At 48.3% G+C, this 15264-nt stretch overlaps 1 protein-coding gene across 13 annotated transcripts in view; it reads left to right on the top strand.

Annotated features, from left to right (window-relative positions):
- Window positions 1-15264, top strand: part of LOC147448570 (uncharacterized) — a 294875-nt gene that overhangs the window by 266166 nt on the left and 13445 nt on the right. For 9 of the 13 annotated variants that reach the window (XR_015189365.1, XM_086521146.1, XM_086521148.1 and 6 more), the window contains one exon: window positions 14928-15025. The exons of the other annotated variants lie outside the window; for them this stretch is intronic. Coding sequence is in view for 8 of the 9 variants with exons in the window: in XM_086521146.1 (XP_086377272.1) it covers window positions 14928-15025 (98 nt within the window). In the remaining variant the exon portion in view is untranslated. The remainder of the gene's footprint in view (window positions 1-14927; window positions 15026-15264) is intronic. 13 annotated transcript variants of the gene reach the window in all.

The raw sequence follows: 15264 nt of genomic DNA, 5'->3' as shown, positions 1-15264 counted from the left end.
CTGCAGTTGGTAGAGGAGCCAACGGGTGTCCTTACTCGGGCCTAGAGGGCCGCTCTCCGTCTTAGCATTCCAACAAGTTCACCTCCCCCACACATTCTCCCACCAGTGGATACCCTACTTTCAGTTGTTGACAAGCCATCCCTCAGTGCCAAGCAAGGATCCAAATCTCTGCCCTCCGATATTGATGAAGCTTTCTTGGAAGCAGTTGCCGATCTACAGCAGATCAAGGTACCAGAGAAACTAGTGGTAGAAAAAGAAAAGCTTACAACAGAGACGATCTTGAAGAACACCTCCAATATTGATGAAACTTTCGTGGAAGCAGTTGCCGATCTACAGCAGATCAAGGTACAAGAGAAACCACTGGTAGAAAAAGAAAAGCTTACAACAGAGACAATCTTGAAGAACACCTTTCAACAAGTGTCGCTCTATGACATGCTGCAGCTAGATGCGAGTTTTCAAAGTACACCCTTGTAGTTATTCAGTCACTTTACCCCGGAGTAGGTCCTAGTGCAACCATCAGAGTCCTATATGATATCCCATCCCGCTGCTCCCCTCACTGATTATAGAAGCCCTCGTCTCAGCATGTCGAATTGCCGCCTTCGGGCGGCAATTCTCAAGAGTGATAGTGGATGGTGGATCTGGCATCAAGCCCGAGTTCACTATGGTGGCTTTAGGTCTACAGCCTACCTACCCTACTCCCTTCACAGTTATATTGGCCGACCAGAGGACAGTCTATCCAATGGGCATGGTGGACAAGGTGCCTCTGCAGGTACAAGACTTTACCTTTAGCTTGGATTTTGTTTAGTTCTTCTTTCCCAGGTTGAGGGAGGATTTCCTTTGCTCATCCGGTAGACTATGGCTGCGGCACACTAAAGCACTTCATGATTGGGGAAACGACGCCATGTGGATACATACTCCTGGTTCCCCAATGCAACCCATTCGCCTAGAAGGAGGCATGGATCCCTTAGTGCATCATAGTTCTTTGTCCCTGGAAACCAACCGTGAATTAGAACAGCCTACTCCACCTGACGGGTCAGACGAAGATCTGTTGGAGTAGTTGGACGCTACCAAATCTATGCCTTGTTATGGAGTCTCTATTCAATCTTTGCCTGAGGGTACACCCTCTTTCAATGTTTCCACAGTAACTGAGCCTAATGAGCCACCTAAGCCAGCTCCAAGTATGGAGGTCACAGAGGCTAATTACTATGCGCCCTTGGTAGCAGCCTTTGGACTTGGTGAGCCTATAAAGCATCAGAGAAGTGGAAAGGAATCTCCTATACAGGAGTTAACCCACACCTCAACCTCGGCCTCATCTGAGTTTGACTCCCGTCCAAACCAAAGCTCTCATCTGTGTCTCGTGGTGAACTACCCTTCACCAAGCTTCTTGGAGGCAGGTTCCAACAAAAAGATGATGACTTCCACATTGATGAGACACCAGACCATGAGGTCTCTCTGCTCCTAGACGCGGCAACCTCTTCACCTACAGAGAAATCTTCAGCAATGCGATCTCCGGACCTAGTAAAGAGAGAACTTCGGCGACTTGTGGATGCAAACCCAGTGCTACTAGACCAGGTGCAGAGTAGACAGTCCTTTTGGCTTCCATCTATGGAAGTTCCAGAAGAGTCAAGACCAATGAGAGTAAGTCTATCTGATCCTTCCATCTCGAATCGTCATTCCACAGAGAGTGTGTAACCTCCACCGAATGCTCTCTATGACTTCATTGAGGTACCTTGTGTACTACCAAAAGCGCTACCAGATATCGGGGTTAGCATAGAGTTATTTGGTATGCCATTTCACAATTTGTCATCACCATAGGAGCAACTTCATTTCCTAGCCCTCGTTCCCTTACCCCTATCCACCCCCTCACTCCCTCTCTCTTCCCCTTACCCACCCCTATCCCTCCCCCTCGCCCCTACCCACCCTCCCTCCCCCTCTTGTCCCTCACCACCCCTCCTCTCACCCCTACCCTCCCCCTCTCGCCCCTACCCACCCCCTTCCTCCCTCCTCCATGCCCTACCCACACCCCCTCGCCCCTACCCTCCCTCTCTCGTCCCTCACCACCCCCCCTCACCCCAACCCACCCTCCGTCCCCCTCTCGTCCCTCACCACCCCTCCCCTCCCCCTACCCACCCTCCCTCTCCCCCTCGTCCCTACCCACCCCCTTCTTTCCCCTCTCGCTCCTACCCACCCCCTCCCTCGCCCCTCCCCACACTCCCTCTCACCCTCGCCCCTCCTCCCCTCTTCCCTCGCCAATACCAGCCCCTAGTCCCCTTTTGACTGCATGTACACTAGTTTGGTGACTTCCTCGGATTTTGTTCAGGGCTACCCCCATCGACTTCTACAAATATCTACACTTTTCCAGTGATTCCTTCCTCCGCGATGCTCAATATCTTCCGCTCATCTCAACTTCATCAATCGGATTGGGTTGCATTGCTTCTGCTAGTTTTGCTTTCTATCTAGTTTCAGTGTTCTCTCTCACCGGGACGGAGAGTGGTCTTGTGGCGGGCAACCTGTAGCAGGGCTACAGTGTCACTAGCGGCAGTTAGTTACAAGTGATCAAGAGTTCACACTGGACGGACTCTCGCCTGGGCAATGACAGGTGACAAGTGTTACGGATGGTAGTCCAGTGGACACCGTGGCGAGATCACCACCACCTCAGTTAGGAGATAGGCTTAGCTGGATTAGGATATCTGCCAGCTGTTGGTGGCTCTTTAGGAGATACATATGTGTGGTTGGTTCTAGTCGTCGACGATTCAATCATCATCTACTTTGTATACGGTCATTCATCTTGAGTCTAGCATCTTGAGTTTCATGCAGAGCACGTTTGCACCATCCCTGCACATTTGAGCCTCTACACCCCCATTGTACCCTATGAGTTCTGGGCTAGTGTGTTGCCATGCCAGAGTCTGTATTGGTTTCTTTGAGCTAGTCGAGTCCCATCTTGTTCAGGTTCTACTGTTGAGTCGTTGTGTTTTTTGCTCTGTTATTCATTATCTTCTGTGTATTAATTCTGTTGGAGTGAGATTTCACGCACATTGCATTGAGGAGCACCCACTATAGAGAGCACGACACAATATCTCCGCTACAGTTAGCATGATAAAAACTCTGAGATGGAAAAGTACCTTGCATAGGAGGGGTAGTCAATACAGGGGGCATGTGATTTGGATGGAAACCATGTTGGAGGTAGGTGCCAACCCTCGTTTAAGAGTAGGGGCGAGGCTCTGTTGTAATTGCCGCAATCCCTCAGGTAGTAACAATCTTTGTCTTCATGTCCGGGCTTCTCACAAAAGCAGCAATAAGCCCGAAGCAGGTAGTCTTGTGGAGGATGCCTTGGAGAGCGACATGAACTACACCAAACCACGGCCTTAGAATCCCGTTGAGCCTTGAGCTCTTTTAGCTCTCTTGATTTGATCCAAAGCTTCCTAATGTAGCGATTTCTCTTGTCGAAGAGAGAAGGACCTCTTCTCTTGAAGAGCTTCTTGTAAGTTTAGTGCTTTCATTCCCATCATAAAGTAATCAAGGGGTCTGATGCACTTTCCATGAGACTTGAAGCGGTCTCTACGTGAAGGGGGTCCTTGAATAGCCTCCTTGCCCCTTCTATCCTTGTAGCGGCAGCGACAAATTCTTCCAGAGTTGCTGTAGGTCGAAGAGTCTTACGAAGCTTTTGTTGAAAAGTCTTTGGTAGAGCCTTCTCCACCCACTTCTTGACCATGAATTCTCCTAGTTTCTGGGGAAGCTTGGCAACATGAAACTTTGTTCTTGTCATGAATTCTACAAAAGTCTCATCAAAATGGAGCACCGAGGTCCCCAACTCATCTAAAACCTTCTCTTGAAAGTCACCTAGTCTTAGTGTTGCCCAATTTGTAAAGTAGGACTCAGTAAACTAACTGTACAATTTGCCTGCTAAGCTATCTAATGTTGATGGAAACAGCACTATGTAGACATTTTCTCTGTTGAGACCACGACCTCTGCAGAGAGATACAAACCTCTCACATGGTCATCTGCATCCTCTGTGTGGACACTGGAGAGTCCCTTGGCCAGAACGCTTTTCAGCTCCTCCATTGTGACCCACTGAGGAGTCAGTTGTAACACAGGTGGTGGAAAGAGGTACTTGGCAAGGTAATGAGGGTGGTGAGGGGCTAGTTGATGTAGATGCCAAAGAGGATAGTGGAAGCGGGGGCAGAGGAAGGCCACTAGGTAAGAAGGGTTGACACTTTCTGTGGTAGTACTGCAAATGACTCCTCAGGGGGCTTGGTCGAACCGCCTTGTATGTGTTATACAGTAGCAACAGATCCACCCAACCTATGGGCAAGAACTTAGAAGACGTGGAACTTGCTGGATAGTCTAGATCACTGGACCAGTAGACTAGGCTAGACTCGACTAGACCAGACTAGGCCATGTTGGACGACTAGGCTAGACCAAGCTGGATGAAGGAGAGGGTGAACCAAGCCAGGCTATACCAAGGCGAGAGACTAGATAAGCTAGACGAAGAAGAGGGTGGACTAGACCAAGCTAGACGAGACCAGTCTAGATCAGGCGAGAGACTAAACAAGCTAGCTCCTCGACTATGTACACTTAGTAGCAGAGTGAGACTTCAGTTGAGATCCCACCGGGCGTGCCAAAAATGAGAGCACGTTGTCGTGTTGTGACACGTACATAGTGGGAACGCATACTACAAGAGTTATCTTGTAACTTTTTAGATACATAGTTATATTTTCTATAATGTACATATGCATATTTAAGTATAATAATATGCTTTCTATCTCATCCTATTGTTTATCTCAAGGGTAACCTATTCTTACTTTACCATCAGAAAATACTATGGAAAAAGCGTCAATAGCTCCGCCTCTTTAACTTGGGGCAAAAAGCATTGATTCTTTATTTTTACTATCTCATTATCATCTCACACCTTAGCTAGATCCTATATCTAGGGTAAACTCCAATATATATATATTCTATGTATTTTTCTTATATTTCTTTCTAAATAGCTACTACTAGGAGGGAATCAAATCTTAGTGAGACACTAGGTGGCATGATTTCAAAGATACACTTATTTTAATGCATTATTGCAAGCATGATTACAAAACTTTGTCAAGGATCAATGTCATGCTTTCATATGGCATGTGGTGTCCTTTGGAATCAAATGAAAGTGTAAGCTAAGGGGACCACAGGAAGACTTTTGCTGTCAGAAATGGACCCTATTTTGATGATTTTTTTACACAAGGTTCCAATCCGAATTGAAAAACGATTTTAAAATAAAAATCGTAGCTAATGAGCTGAAGCTTCTGGCCATATTTTTACTTTTTTATTTGGAGCCACGATTGAGAAGATATGATCAAAATACTGGACCCCAGTCTGCCCACATCATGCAGGGGCAGCTCATTTCCAACTTTTTCAGTTTTTGTTCACACTAGCTCTTCTCTTCTTGTGTAAACCCTTGGGGGTTCCCTTCACCTATAAAAGGGGACCTCTTCTTCCTTGAAAAGAACTCAAGCATTCAAGCCATTGATGAGAGGAATTCATGAGGGAGTGAGTAGTAATGCCAAATTGTACTTAGCGATTAACATAAGCCTAAGCCTACACTTTCTCCTAGAGGAAGACTAGCCATTCTTGCATGCTATCCTTGGAAGATCAACTCTAATCAAAGAAGGTCGTGGACTTGGCGTATCAATCAATGTTGAATTCTCCCCTCTTCTTCTCTCTCCATCAATAATGGTGCCAAAGGGTTTGTCAAGTAAGATATGTTCTACATTGATGTTTTCTTGATTTCTTGTTGTTTTCTTTTTCATCTTTAATCCAACATATATATATATATATATATATATATATCTAATCTCATCTCCTTAACCAAACATATCTCTCTCACTCTTAGTAATTTATCCTCTCTACAAATTTTAGGTTCTCCTTGCTACAGGTACATCTCTCCCCGCAGTATCCTTATTGCCTACGGGCAAGAATAGGACTTGAGAGGGAAACTCTCTTCTCTTCTCTTCCCTTCTCTTCTCTCATATCTATATTTTAAACATACTAGAGTTATCCTAGATGAATAATCCACATGATGATAATTTCTATCGCTCTCACTCTGTACGATCTATTAGAATTAACGTATGGATTAGCGGTAAAATACACTTTCACAACGTATAGTGTTTCTCTTTGGCCCAGAAAGGCTCAATAAAATACTTCTATCACCGGATCCCATCATACTACCTCTCATAGACTATAACTTTTCTTTTGACGTAAGCGTAGTTATTTTGCTATGAACCAAGAGGATTTGTACACACAATTAATCCCAATCACTAGACAAAATATATATATTATGGTAAGCACAAAACTACAATTTCAAAGAACAATTCGTAGCCTATTTGGTCAGCCAAGATTGAATGCCATTAACTCATCTATTAACCCTTTCATATTACCCATGATACGATATGACCATAGCCTTGATGTTTTCATCTTTGTGTTATTTTGACATTCTCTTTTGTGTTCTTTCTTTGTGCGTGTGAGTGTAAGAGAGAATGGGTGGGCTTCTTTGATTGCACTTCTTTCCAAACCCTAGTCTTCATAGAATCTATGGTTTAACTCCTTCATATAGTCTTTCGGAGTTCTCCCATAAACTCTCACAGCCATAAGCCGGTGCTTTCCTGGCAAGACCGCAAATTTCTCGACAACGTGTAGCAAGAAATCTATGTCATGCTCTCTATTGTGGGTGCTCCTCAGTGCAATATGCAATAAATCTCACTCCAAATATAGAAACGGACACTGTAGAGCAATATAAATCAAATCAAGACTATACTCAAATGACACAACAACAAACTCCAAACGCAATGGAAACTCGACTAAACTCATGGAACCAATACAAACTCTGGCTGGAAGCACACTCAGCTCCAAGTGCAGGACTCACGGGTACAATGGGGGTGTCAAGGCTCCAGCTGTGCAGGGAGAGTGCAGGTGTACATGTGCTAGACTGAAACACAAGACTCTAGACTCAATGACTCATACGACACATAGATATCCTCAAACCAACTGAGCATATATACAACATAAGGGGCAACCAATGGCTAACATATGTGACGGTCAAGCCATGCCTATCCCCCAACTGTGGCGGCAGTGAGCTGGTCGAGGTGTCTTAGAGAACACCACTCCCTCTATCTACCATGTGTCACTGCCCAGGCAAGAGTCCACTCAGTGTGAACTCACAGCTAATTGTAACTGCTGTCCATGTCATGTAACATTGTAGCCTGCTACAAAAACTTAAATGATGTGTGATAGTATAGGCATGTCGCAAAAGGTATCAGTAGACCATTTTATAACGCTTTTCTGGAGAAGACCAATAAATGAGTGGTATATTTGAAATTGGTAGGCTTCATGGTATACATGAAAGTGGTAGGCTTCATAATTCTGTCAATCATGGAAAGAGAACTTCAAACTGTCAACAATGTCTACTTTCGAATCATGGGAAAGAGCCTTTTAGAGATTCATTAAAAAAAAGCATAGTAGTCAGTGGAAGGGTGATGAAACATCATAGATCTGTCTACATTAATAATTGAATAGTTATAATTAGACATACCAGGAGGTATTATCGTTAAAAAAATCTTGTTCCTTTGCAAATGGCCTCAAATATTGCATGTGATGATGTTTCTAAAGCTACATAGACTTGTAATTCAAAGAACAAATTTCTATACATAAGGAGAATTCATGAATCAAAAGGTGAACTTTTTTGTTCCGAGAAAAAGATCCTTCTATTAGTTAATGAACCTTCCCATAGGGCTACAACCACCTCTACTAGAGTGGGCTACAACAATCATAAGGGGAGACTCTCCCAACGAAAAAACAGCATATGTACAATGAGGCTAAATCAAGAAATGGGAGGAGGGAACAGCCACACAGGTGGACGGTAATGCCATCTGAGCACACCTTGACCATGGTGAAGAAGGGCCCAAGGCGCTAGAGTCGAAGTAACGCCTCTCTAAGCTCCCGCATGCGGTTGAAGGTGCTCTAAAGTCTCTCGAACTTTCCCCTGAGGATATGGATCAGCTGCAGCCAAAAATCTCGAACAATCTCCGTTGGTGGCACTAGGCGAGCCTCAAAGACCGCAGGCCAGCCAGATGAACCAGAGTGTCAAGCCACAGACGAGCTCCCAACACCCCTCTCTCACTCTACACCACTCTTGTGAAGTAAGCTTTGTAGCACGTTGGAGTGTAGGTCGACCCCCTTGTATCGCTATCATCCTGCTGGTGGAGGATAGCTCAAACTGTAATGCAAGAGTGGACCAAGAAACTACCCCCCAAGTGTACTGTCGTGCTGTGGAAAGAGCTGGCATCAGTCGAAGGACCCGAAGCCAAACCTGCTGTGCCATAGGGCAATCCCAAAGACAACGACGCTGACTCTCCAAAGGATGGTCACAAGCTGCACATGCTGCCGAGAGGCCACTATGTACAAGCCAGCTCTCCACTGTTGTAGCTCTATGTGCAACCAGCCACTGGAACAACGTGACTCGCCGCAGCTATTTGGCGTCCCACAACCTCGCCCAAAAAGCTGACAAGAACTCAGCTGTGAGACCCTCCCCCTGCCAATGAGGTGCTGCAGCAGGACGAGCCTCTCTCCATGCTGCCAATATGTGACGTCCCGGCTGAACAGTGTAATGAAAGAAGTGACACCTGGGTGGTCGGCTGAGGAGAAAGGGTCCCTCCAAAACCACTCTCCAAGATCCCACTGCACTCGTGTCAGTGGACAGCTCTCCCAAGCCCACAACCTCCAGTGGCCTGTCTCAAGAGCTGTTGGGTCAGGATCTATGACACAAGTCCTCACACAGATGCCCACAACTTGGATTCTCTGAAAACAACACTCTGCAACCTGAGGGGCCTCTATTGAGACTATGTAATCGACCCTCGCCCTGGAGCTCGAAAAACATGGAGGGTACAGTCTCTGAGCAAGCCCGAACTGCGATGAGGACCTCTAGTCGCGTGAAGGCCCCCATCCATCTGGGCACTGCTAACTAGAGAGGTGTAAGCCACTCAGTTGGTAGTGCCTTTGCGATGTCCTGACACATGCTTTGCACCCCTCTCATGCCCTGTATCTGGATGCTCTGAAGCTCCTCTGAAAAACCTAAGAATTGTAACCAGTCACCTAAAGTGTGTGCTGGACCCTCTGCCATGGGATCCCAAGAAACATGAGGCCTACTACCAACCAAGTGGCCTCTCTGAGTGTTGACCATGGGGTTCCAAACAAGGGGCTGTCTGAGGCGCTCCTCCATGCAAGTAGGTTGGTGATGTTCCAGCCTCTCTGCAGCTACTCCCAGGAGGGAAGTAGGCTCACAGCAAAACGGTCCTTCGGTCTCCTGCTCAAGCCAACTCTGCGCATCTTTGTCAAAATCCATCTGATGGAAGGTCTCTAAGGCATAGTAACAGGGGATGGCCGTTTTCAAGTCTACGTTCCCCGTTCCCATTCTAAGTTCCCGTTCCGAATCCCCGTTCCGTGTTTCAAACGTGAGTACCCGTAACAGGGAATGGCATTTTGTTCTGCGTTCCCGTTCCGGTTTCCCGTTCCTGGTAACTATGCTCTAAGGGCCTCCAGCCTGAGGCACTCTAGCTCTAAGTCGCTGAAGCAAAAACTCCTTCCACGGCTCCTTCTCTGAAAGCAGTCTTCTGACAACAAACTTCCCAAGAAGGGCTCTGCTCTGCTCTGTTGTGCTGTGCTGGGTCTATGATCCCCAACCCCCCCTGAGAACAAGGTAGAGTGATGACTTGCCAGGACACTTTGGCCTGGGCTATCTGAGTGTCGTGCCCTGGCCAAAGGAAATTCCTGATCAGCCTCTCTACCTGGCTGATGCAGGAGCTCGAAAAGATCCAACAAGATGTAATGTACCACATAGTAGCCAACAATACAACTCTGCCTGCCAAAGAAAGGCGTGCCGAGCTCCAATGTGACAGTTTCCTCCTGATGGACAGGAGGAGGGGAGCAATCTGCTGCTCACGAGACAAGTCCAAGCCAACCTCATAGCCCAAGTATCGAACTGCAGTCCTTGGGGGGATCCATCTAAAACCCTCACCTGGCAGCCAATGAGGCGTAGAAGCACTGTCAACCGAGAAAGCCATTGTCTTCCTCCAGTTGATCAGTGCCCCTGATGCACAACAAAAGTCTCAAGCGCCTGCTCACACCTGTGTAGATTGGCCTCCTGGCCCTCCGAGTACAAAGTTGAGTCGTCTGCAAACTAAGCATCCAGTAGCTCATCGCCCCGAATAGGGAGCGCTAAGCCACGTAGACCAACCTGCTATGAAACCAAAAATTTACTCATCGCCTCAGCATAGAACAGAAAAAGGAAGGTAAGAGGGCAGCCCTGTCTGACCGAACGTGTGAGCATGAAGCGGTCTCCTCTACCTCCTGCCAAAAGCATCTGACTATGTGCACGTCTGTAGAGAGCCGACACAACTTTGATCCAAGAATCTGAGAAGCCCATCCTGCATAGAGTGCCCTCCAAGAAGTCCCAGTCGACTTTATGGTTGGCCTTCTCAAAATCGAGAAGGAGAATCACCAAATCCTCACCACGGAGACGCATGAGGGTAGATGCCTCCCAGAAAGTAAAGATGTTGTCAAGGATACTGCGCTCTTTGACAAAACCTGATTGGGTCCCATGTATAATGCTATCTAGAAGTGGCTGGATACTCAAACTGAGAGCCTTGGCGAGAATTGTGTAGGCTGAGTTGAGGATGGTGATGGGCCGCCATTGTCGAATCTCATCCAAGGAGCCAGCCTCCTTGGGAATGAGGTAGATCAAGCCCTCATTCATGCTATCAAGCATCTCTCCTGTGTGAAAGATGTAGTGAAAAAACTGGGAGTCAAACCATCCTCATCGGGACAGCTACCAACGGGGAAGTGCTTTGAGGGCCTCGTGGAGCTCCTCAAGCTGAAGAGGCAGCTCAAGCCTCTAGCGCATCTCCTCAATCACAAGACAAGGCATCTGTGCCCAAACCTGCTCTCTGCATGCATCCTGTCGCTCTGACTGAGGCTCTGCAGACAACAGGTCACGGTAAAAGTCAATAGCAACCGCACGCATGTCCTCTAGCTTTGAAGCAACTGATCCGTTAGGCCTCCTCAACTAGCCGACACTGGCGTGCGCATGCCGGGGTCCCACTATCTCAAAGAACGTCCCGGTCACTCTGTCACCCCTTGGGTCCACTGAGATGCCTGTCGATAGAAAGCAAACTCATGACGCCTCTCCTCTGTGCTGGCAAGCTCTTGGCGAGCCTACTGCCACTGCTCCTCCAACCATGGACTGTCTGGGTGCTGCTCCTGCATCCTCTGCAAGGACGCAACGCCCCGTCGGAGATGCTGCTACTCCTCTCTCGCTGCAGCCAAGCGGGTCGTAGACTCCTAAAGAAAGAACCGACTAAGTTGAGCAAGTCTAGAGGCCACTCTGTCAGCAGGGGAGTCCTGCGTGTCCAAGCCCTTTGTCCAAAGAGCCACCACTCGCTCTCTCAGCTCGGAGTCCAGCAAGATCCTCTCAGGGATGTGTAGCATCGTGCTCCCCGTCCTCTGTCTATCTGTCACTATGAGGATCACGGGTGCATGGTCCGAAAAAGATGTCCCAGCCAAAATGCAAATTGTCGCACCCAAGTCACAAAAGTGGTCACTAGCGTAGAAGCGATCTATCCGACATAGATTCACTCCTTCCACTCTACGGTCCGAATGAGAGAAGGTCAGGCTGTTTGGGGGTCTCACAAAGCGAGAGAGCTACCAAACATCTGAAACCCTCAAAGTCGTACATAGCCTCTCCCAAGCTGCCAACTCAGCGCCATGCACAGTAGCATGGCTACCTCCAATCCTGTCAGAGGGGTTCTCCAGGCATGTTGAAGTCTCCCCCAATGCACCATTGCTCTGCGTGCGGCAGAGACTCTACAATGTGAGACCAAAACTCTACACGTGCACTCGCCACCTTGGGCGCATAGATGTTCAGGAAGCCCAAGAGGCAACCCTGAACTTGTATAGTAATCCACTGAGCCTTGCCAGGCACAATAATACCTCTATCCACAATGGCTTGCTGCCAAGAGCCCGCAATAGTCTACATACCCCTCCCTGGATACCACCAGGTCCAAATGCAGTTGACCAAAATGTCTCAAATCGACCACGCAAAAGCTGACCACATCGTCTAATGCGGCTCTCACATAGATGATGCTTTTGTAGCATAAGAAGATCAATCTCTCCTCCCACAAGGCATCGCTGAAGCTCCTGACGTAATCGGCCCCTCTGGCGCTGAAATAGGGGCGAGACAATCCTCATGGAGAGTGAGAGAGAACCCATGCTGCAGCATCAGCTAACCGTGCTATCTTCGAGGCTGGCTTGGATGGGGAATAATCTGCATCCGAGCATCCCCGAGATAGGCGTGACTGCAAAGAGTATGGCCCAGGCCCAAGAAGAACGAGTTGTGCGCATGGCAACCTTCTCTGTCCAGGAGTCCCATGTATGTGTACATAGCATCGCGGGCTCTGCGTGTCAGCAAAGAAGTGAACCACAACGTGTCTACATCTTGCCGAGTCTGGAGGTGTCACTGAGAACTTGGCCAATGGCCACAGAGTCTAAATCAAGTCTATAACCCCTGGGTCTCCCATGTGGTGAGAGAACTCAAGGGCCTGTGCATGCAGCCACTCCAACATTGAGTCCAAAGTCCACTCAGGCTGGTCCCTGTCACAAAGGGGAAAAGAGAAGCCAACCGCTGGGTCCATGGTCTCTATCCCTCTAGCTACAAGAAACAATACATGAACTCTGAAGCAAGCTGCCTCAAGGTTTGGTGAAGGGTCGCCAAGAAAACGTGTGAAGTCATTGGCAAAGAAGTCCCACCGACGACAAATGTCAAAGCTCGTTAGTCCACGAGGGACTGCTGCGAAGGGAGACGTCTGCACCAAAAGGGGGGTTTGCAAGAAAGGCTGTCCCTCTCTTGCCAAGCGACTCGTGGCAAAAGCGCTGCCAAGAGATCTCCTAGCAGCCGAGGATGGTCCTGCCGCCTAGGATGGCTACGGGGCAGGAGCGGGAGGAGATGTGGAAGCAGGAGGGGTAGTGGGAGAAGGAGGAGTGGAGGGGGGGCAAGGAGCGACAAAGGGAGATGGGCGAGGAGGGGAAGAGAAGGAAGGAGGCGGAGGGGGAGGGGCAACGGGGAACTCGGGGGAGGGGTTGTCGGGGGTGAGGCTGAGGTGGAGGGTGGAGCCGGAACCTCTTCCTGCTAAAGAGGGTCGAAACGATTCCCTGTGGAAACCTATTGCTGCTAGACTGGAGCCTGGGGCCACTCTCAGTGCCAGGCTAGCGTGGTGACCGCTGTCGACGCCGACCACGAACCTGTTGCTAGCCCTCCTTTGCTTGAGCCCCAGGCTCGGAGGGTGGCTCTGCCTGCGTACCCTGTGACCCTATCTGCTGCTATTGGGCAGCCCTTGAAGGCTGGGGCTGAGCCTGAGGTGAAGGTCGGGGTCTCCTCCATGGACAAGCCTTCGCAAGATGGCCCATCTGATAACAAATAAAACACTGATTCGGGAGGCCCGAATACTCAACGCTCTGACGGAACCAACCGCGACTCACCCGAGGTAATAGGATGACCTTCAATAGAGTGTGGGTGTTCCAAACCAAAACACGTATTGTGGGAATGCCGGCCGCCTTGGCAGCTACAGAGGCTGTCGTGCGGGGTGCCTCCAAGACAGTCCCAATCTCTGAGCCTATACTGGAAAGGAGCGGAAGGTACTCCCTCCTTAGGCCGGGGAAGCAGACTGAGATGGGCAGGTCTACCTCCTCGACAAGAACGTCGGTAGTTGGGTCGAAACCATGGCGCCACTGTGGAAAGTGTGCCCAAACTGCTCGGATGGCCACGGGGCTCATCGCAATGACCTTGGACGCCATCTCGGGAGTCTCAAACTCTATCTAGTAGTAGCCACGCCCGAGAAACTGAACATCAAGAATCTTGCCCACCTCTACTAAAAGGCGGGCCTGAAGGAGATCACGCACCTTTCCTCTGCTAGGTCGGGTGCCGATGATCTTGCAGGTGACGGAAGTCGCTTGGAGACGCTCCACCTCTGCGGCTAGGCTTGCTTGCTCTGTCGGCGAGAGAGCAAGTCGGATGGTGGGCTCTGCAAGGTCGGGCGAGGGGGCTTCTGGAGAGTCCCTCTGGGGCGGAGCATGAGCCTCCATCAAGAACGTGCGTTTGAGGCGCATATGGAAAAAATTACAAGGGTTAAGGAAGATGAATTAGAGAAGGTCTTTCTTGGGGAGCAAGTGGAGTCGCAACCCATATACATTAATAAGCAGCTTGAGGCAAGTTTTAGAGATGATTTGATGATGTTACTGACAGAATTTAAGGATGTTTTGTGTCTACTGCTGTGAGTGAGGCGAATGACAAGAACTAGACGACTTTCGAGAAGCTTTGACTGCGAAGGACAAGCCCTAAGGGTCGAGGCGCAAGGAGGAACTGACGACCGCGGGGCGGGGGGGGGGGGGGGGGGGGGGGGGGGGGGGGCAGCGTACAGCAGTAGCGAGCGACCAGCTTCCTATACAATCAATCAAAAGGTGAACTTGATTTGACCTTCTAGGAATACTCAGATGTTGGAAATACAAAAGAACTCTGCTTGTTGAATTAGAAAGCAGCCTCTCGTAAGGTGATGCTCTCTTTTCAAGGAATTTCCAACCGAAGATGCATAGCTGGGATTTCAGTCATTCCTTCTGATCTCTAGAATGATCTAACTGAAGATCATGTGGCTAGGCAACATCAACTGTCAGGCCGTCCTTCACAATCTTGATTGGACGCAATGTGAAGAACCTCACTGTACGGACAAATTTGTTTGTGGCACGATTTTGGGTTTACAATAAGTGAAGGTGACATTTGGTCAGTTATTCTGTTTCAACTTTTGGTCCAGCTTTCTGTTTGATGCATCTTACAAGTGTCTGATGTGTAGACCATATTGCCAAAACTCAACTTATGACGACATGTACGGCGCATTCAGATGCTTCAACGAATCATATTAGAGAGATGTTACGAATGTTTCAATTTGGGGTAGGCAATCTAATTTATTTCCATGTTTTCCACACATGAATTCACTATAAGCTAATAATCTACCTTGCATGTTTGCAAATAGATCTGCCCATTTTTCCTTTTTTACATTGACACTTTTATTCATGTTTTTAGTGTAATTGTCATAGGTTTTTTTCTCTTGAGAGGAATAACCTCCAATAGTATGATGATGGCCAAATCATTTAGAACTCATAGATATGCTCCATTTATGCGTTTGTGAA

The sequence above is a fragment of the Adiantum capillus-veneris genome, chromosome 10, assembly GCF_014529385.1.
Source record: "Adiantum capillus-veneris isolate H3 chromosome 10, ASM1452938v2, whole genome shotgun sequence".
In the NCBI taxonomy this organism is placed as follows: Eukaryota; Viridiplantae; Streptophyta; class Polypodiopsida; order Polypodiales; family Pteridaceae; genus Adiantum; species Adiantum capillus-veneris.
Note: the sequence above shows the minus strand (reverse complement) of the source record. Positions and strands in the feature narration are given on the sequence as shown.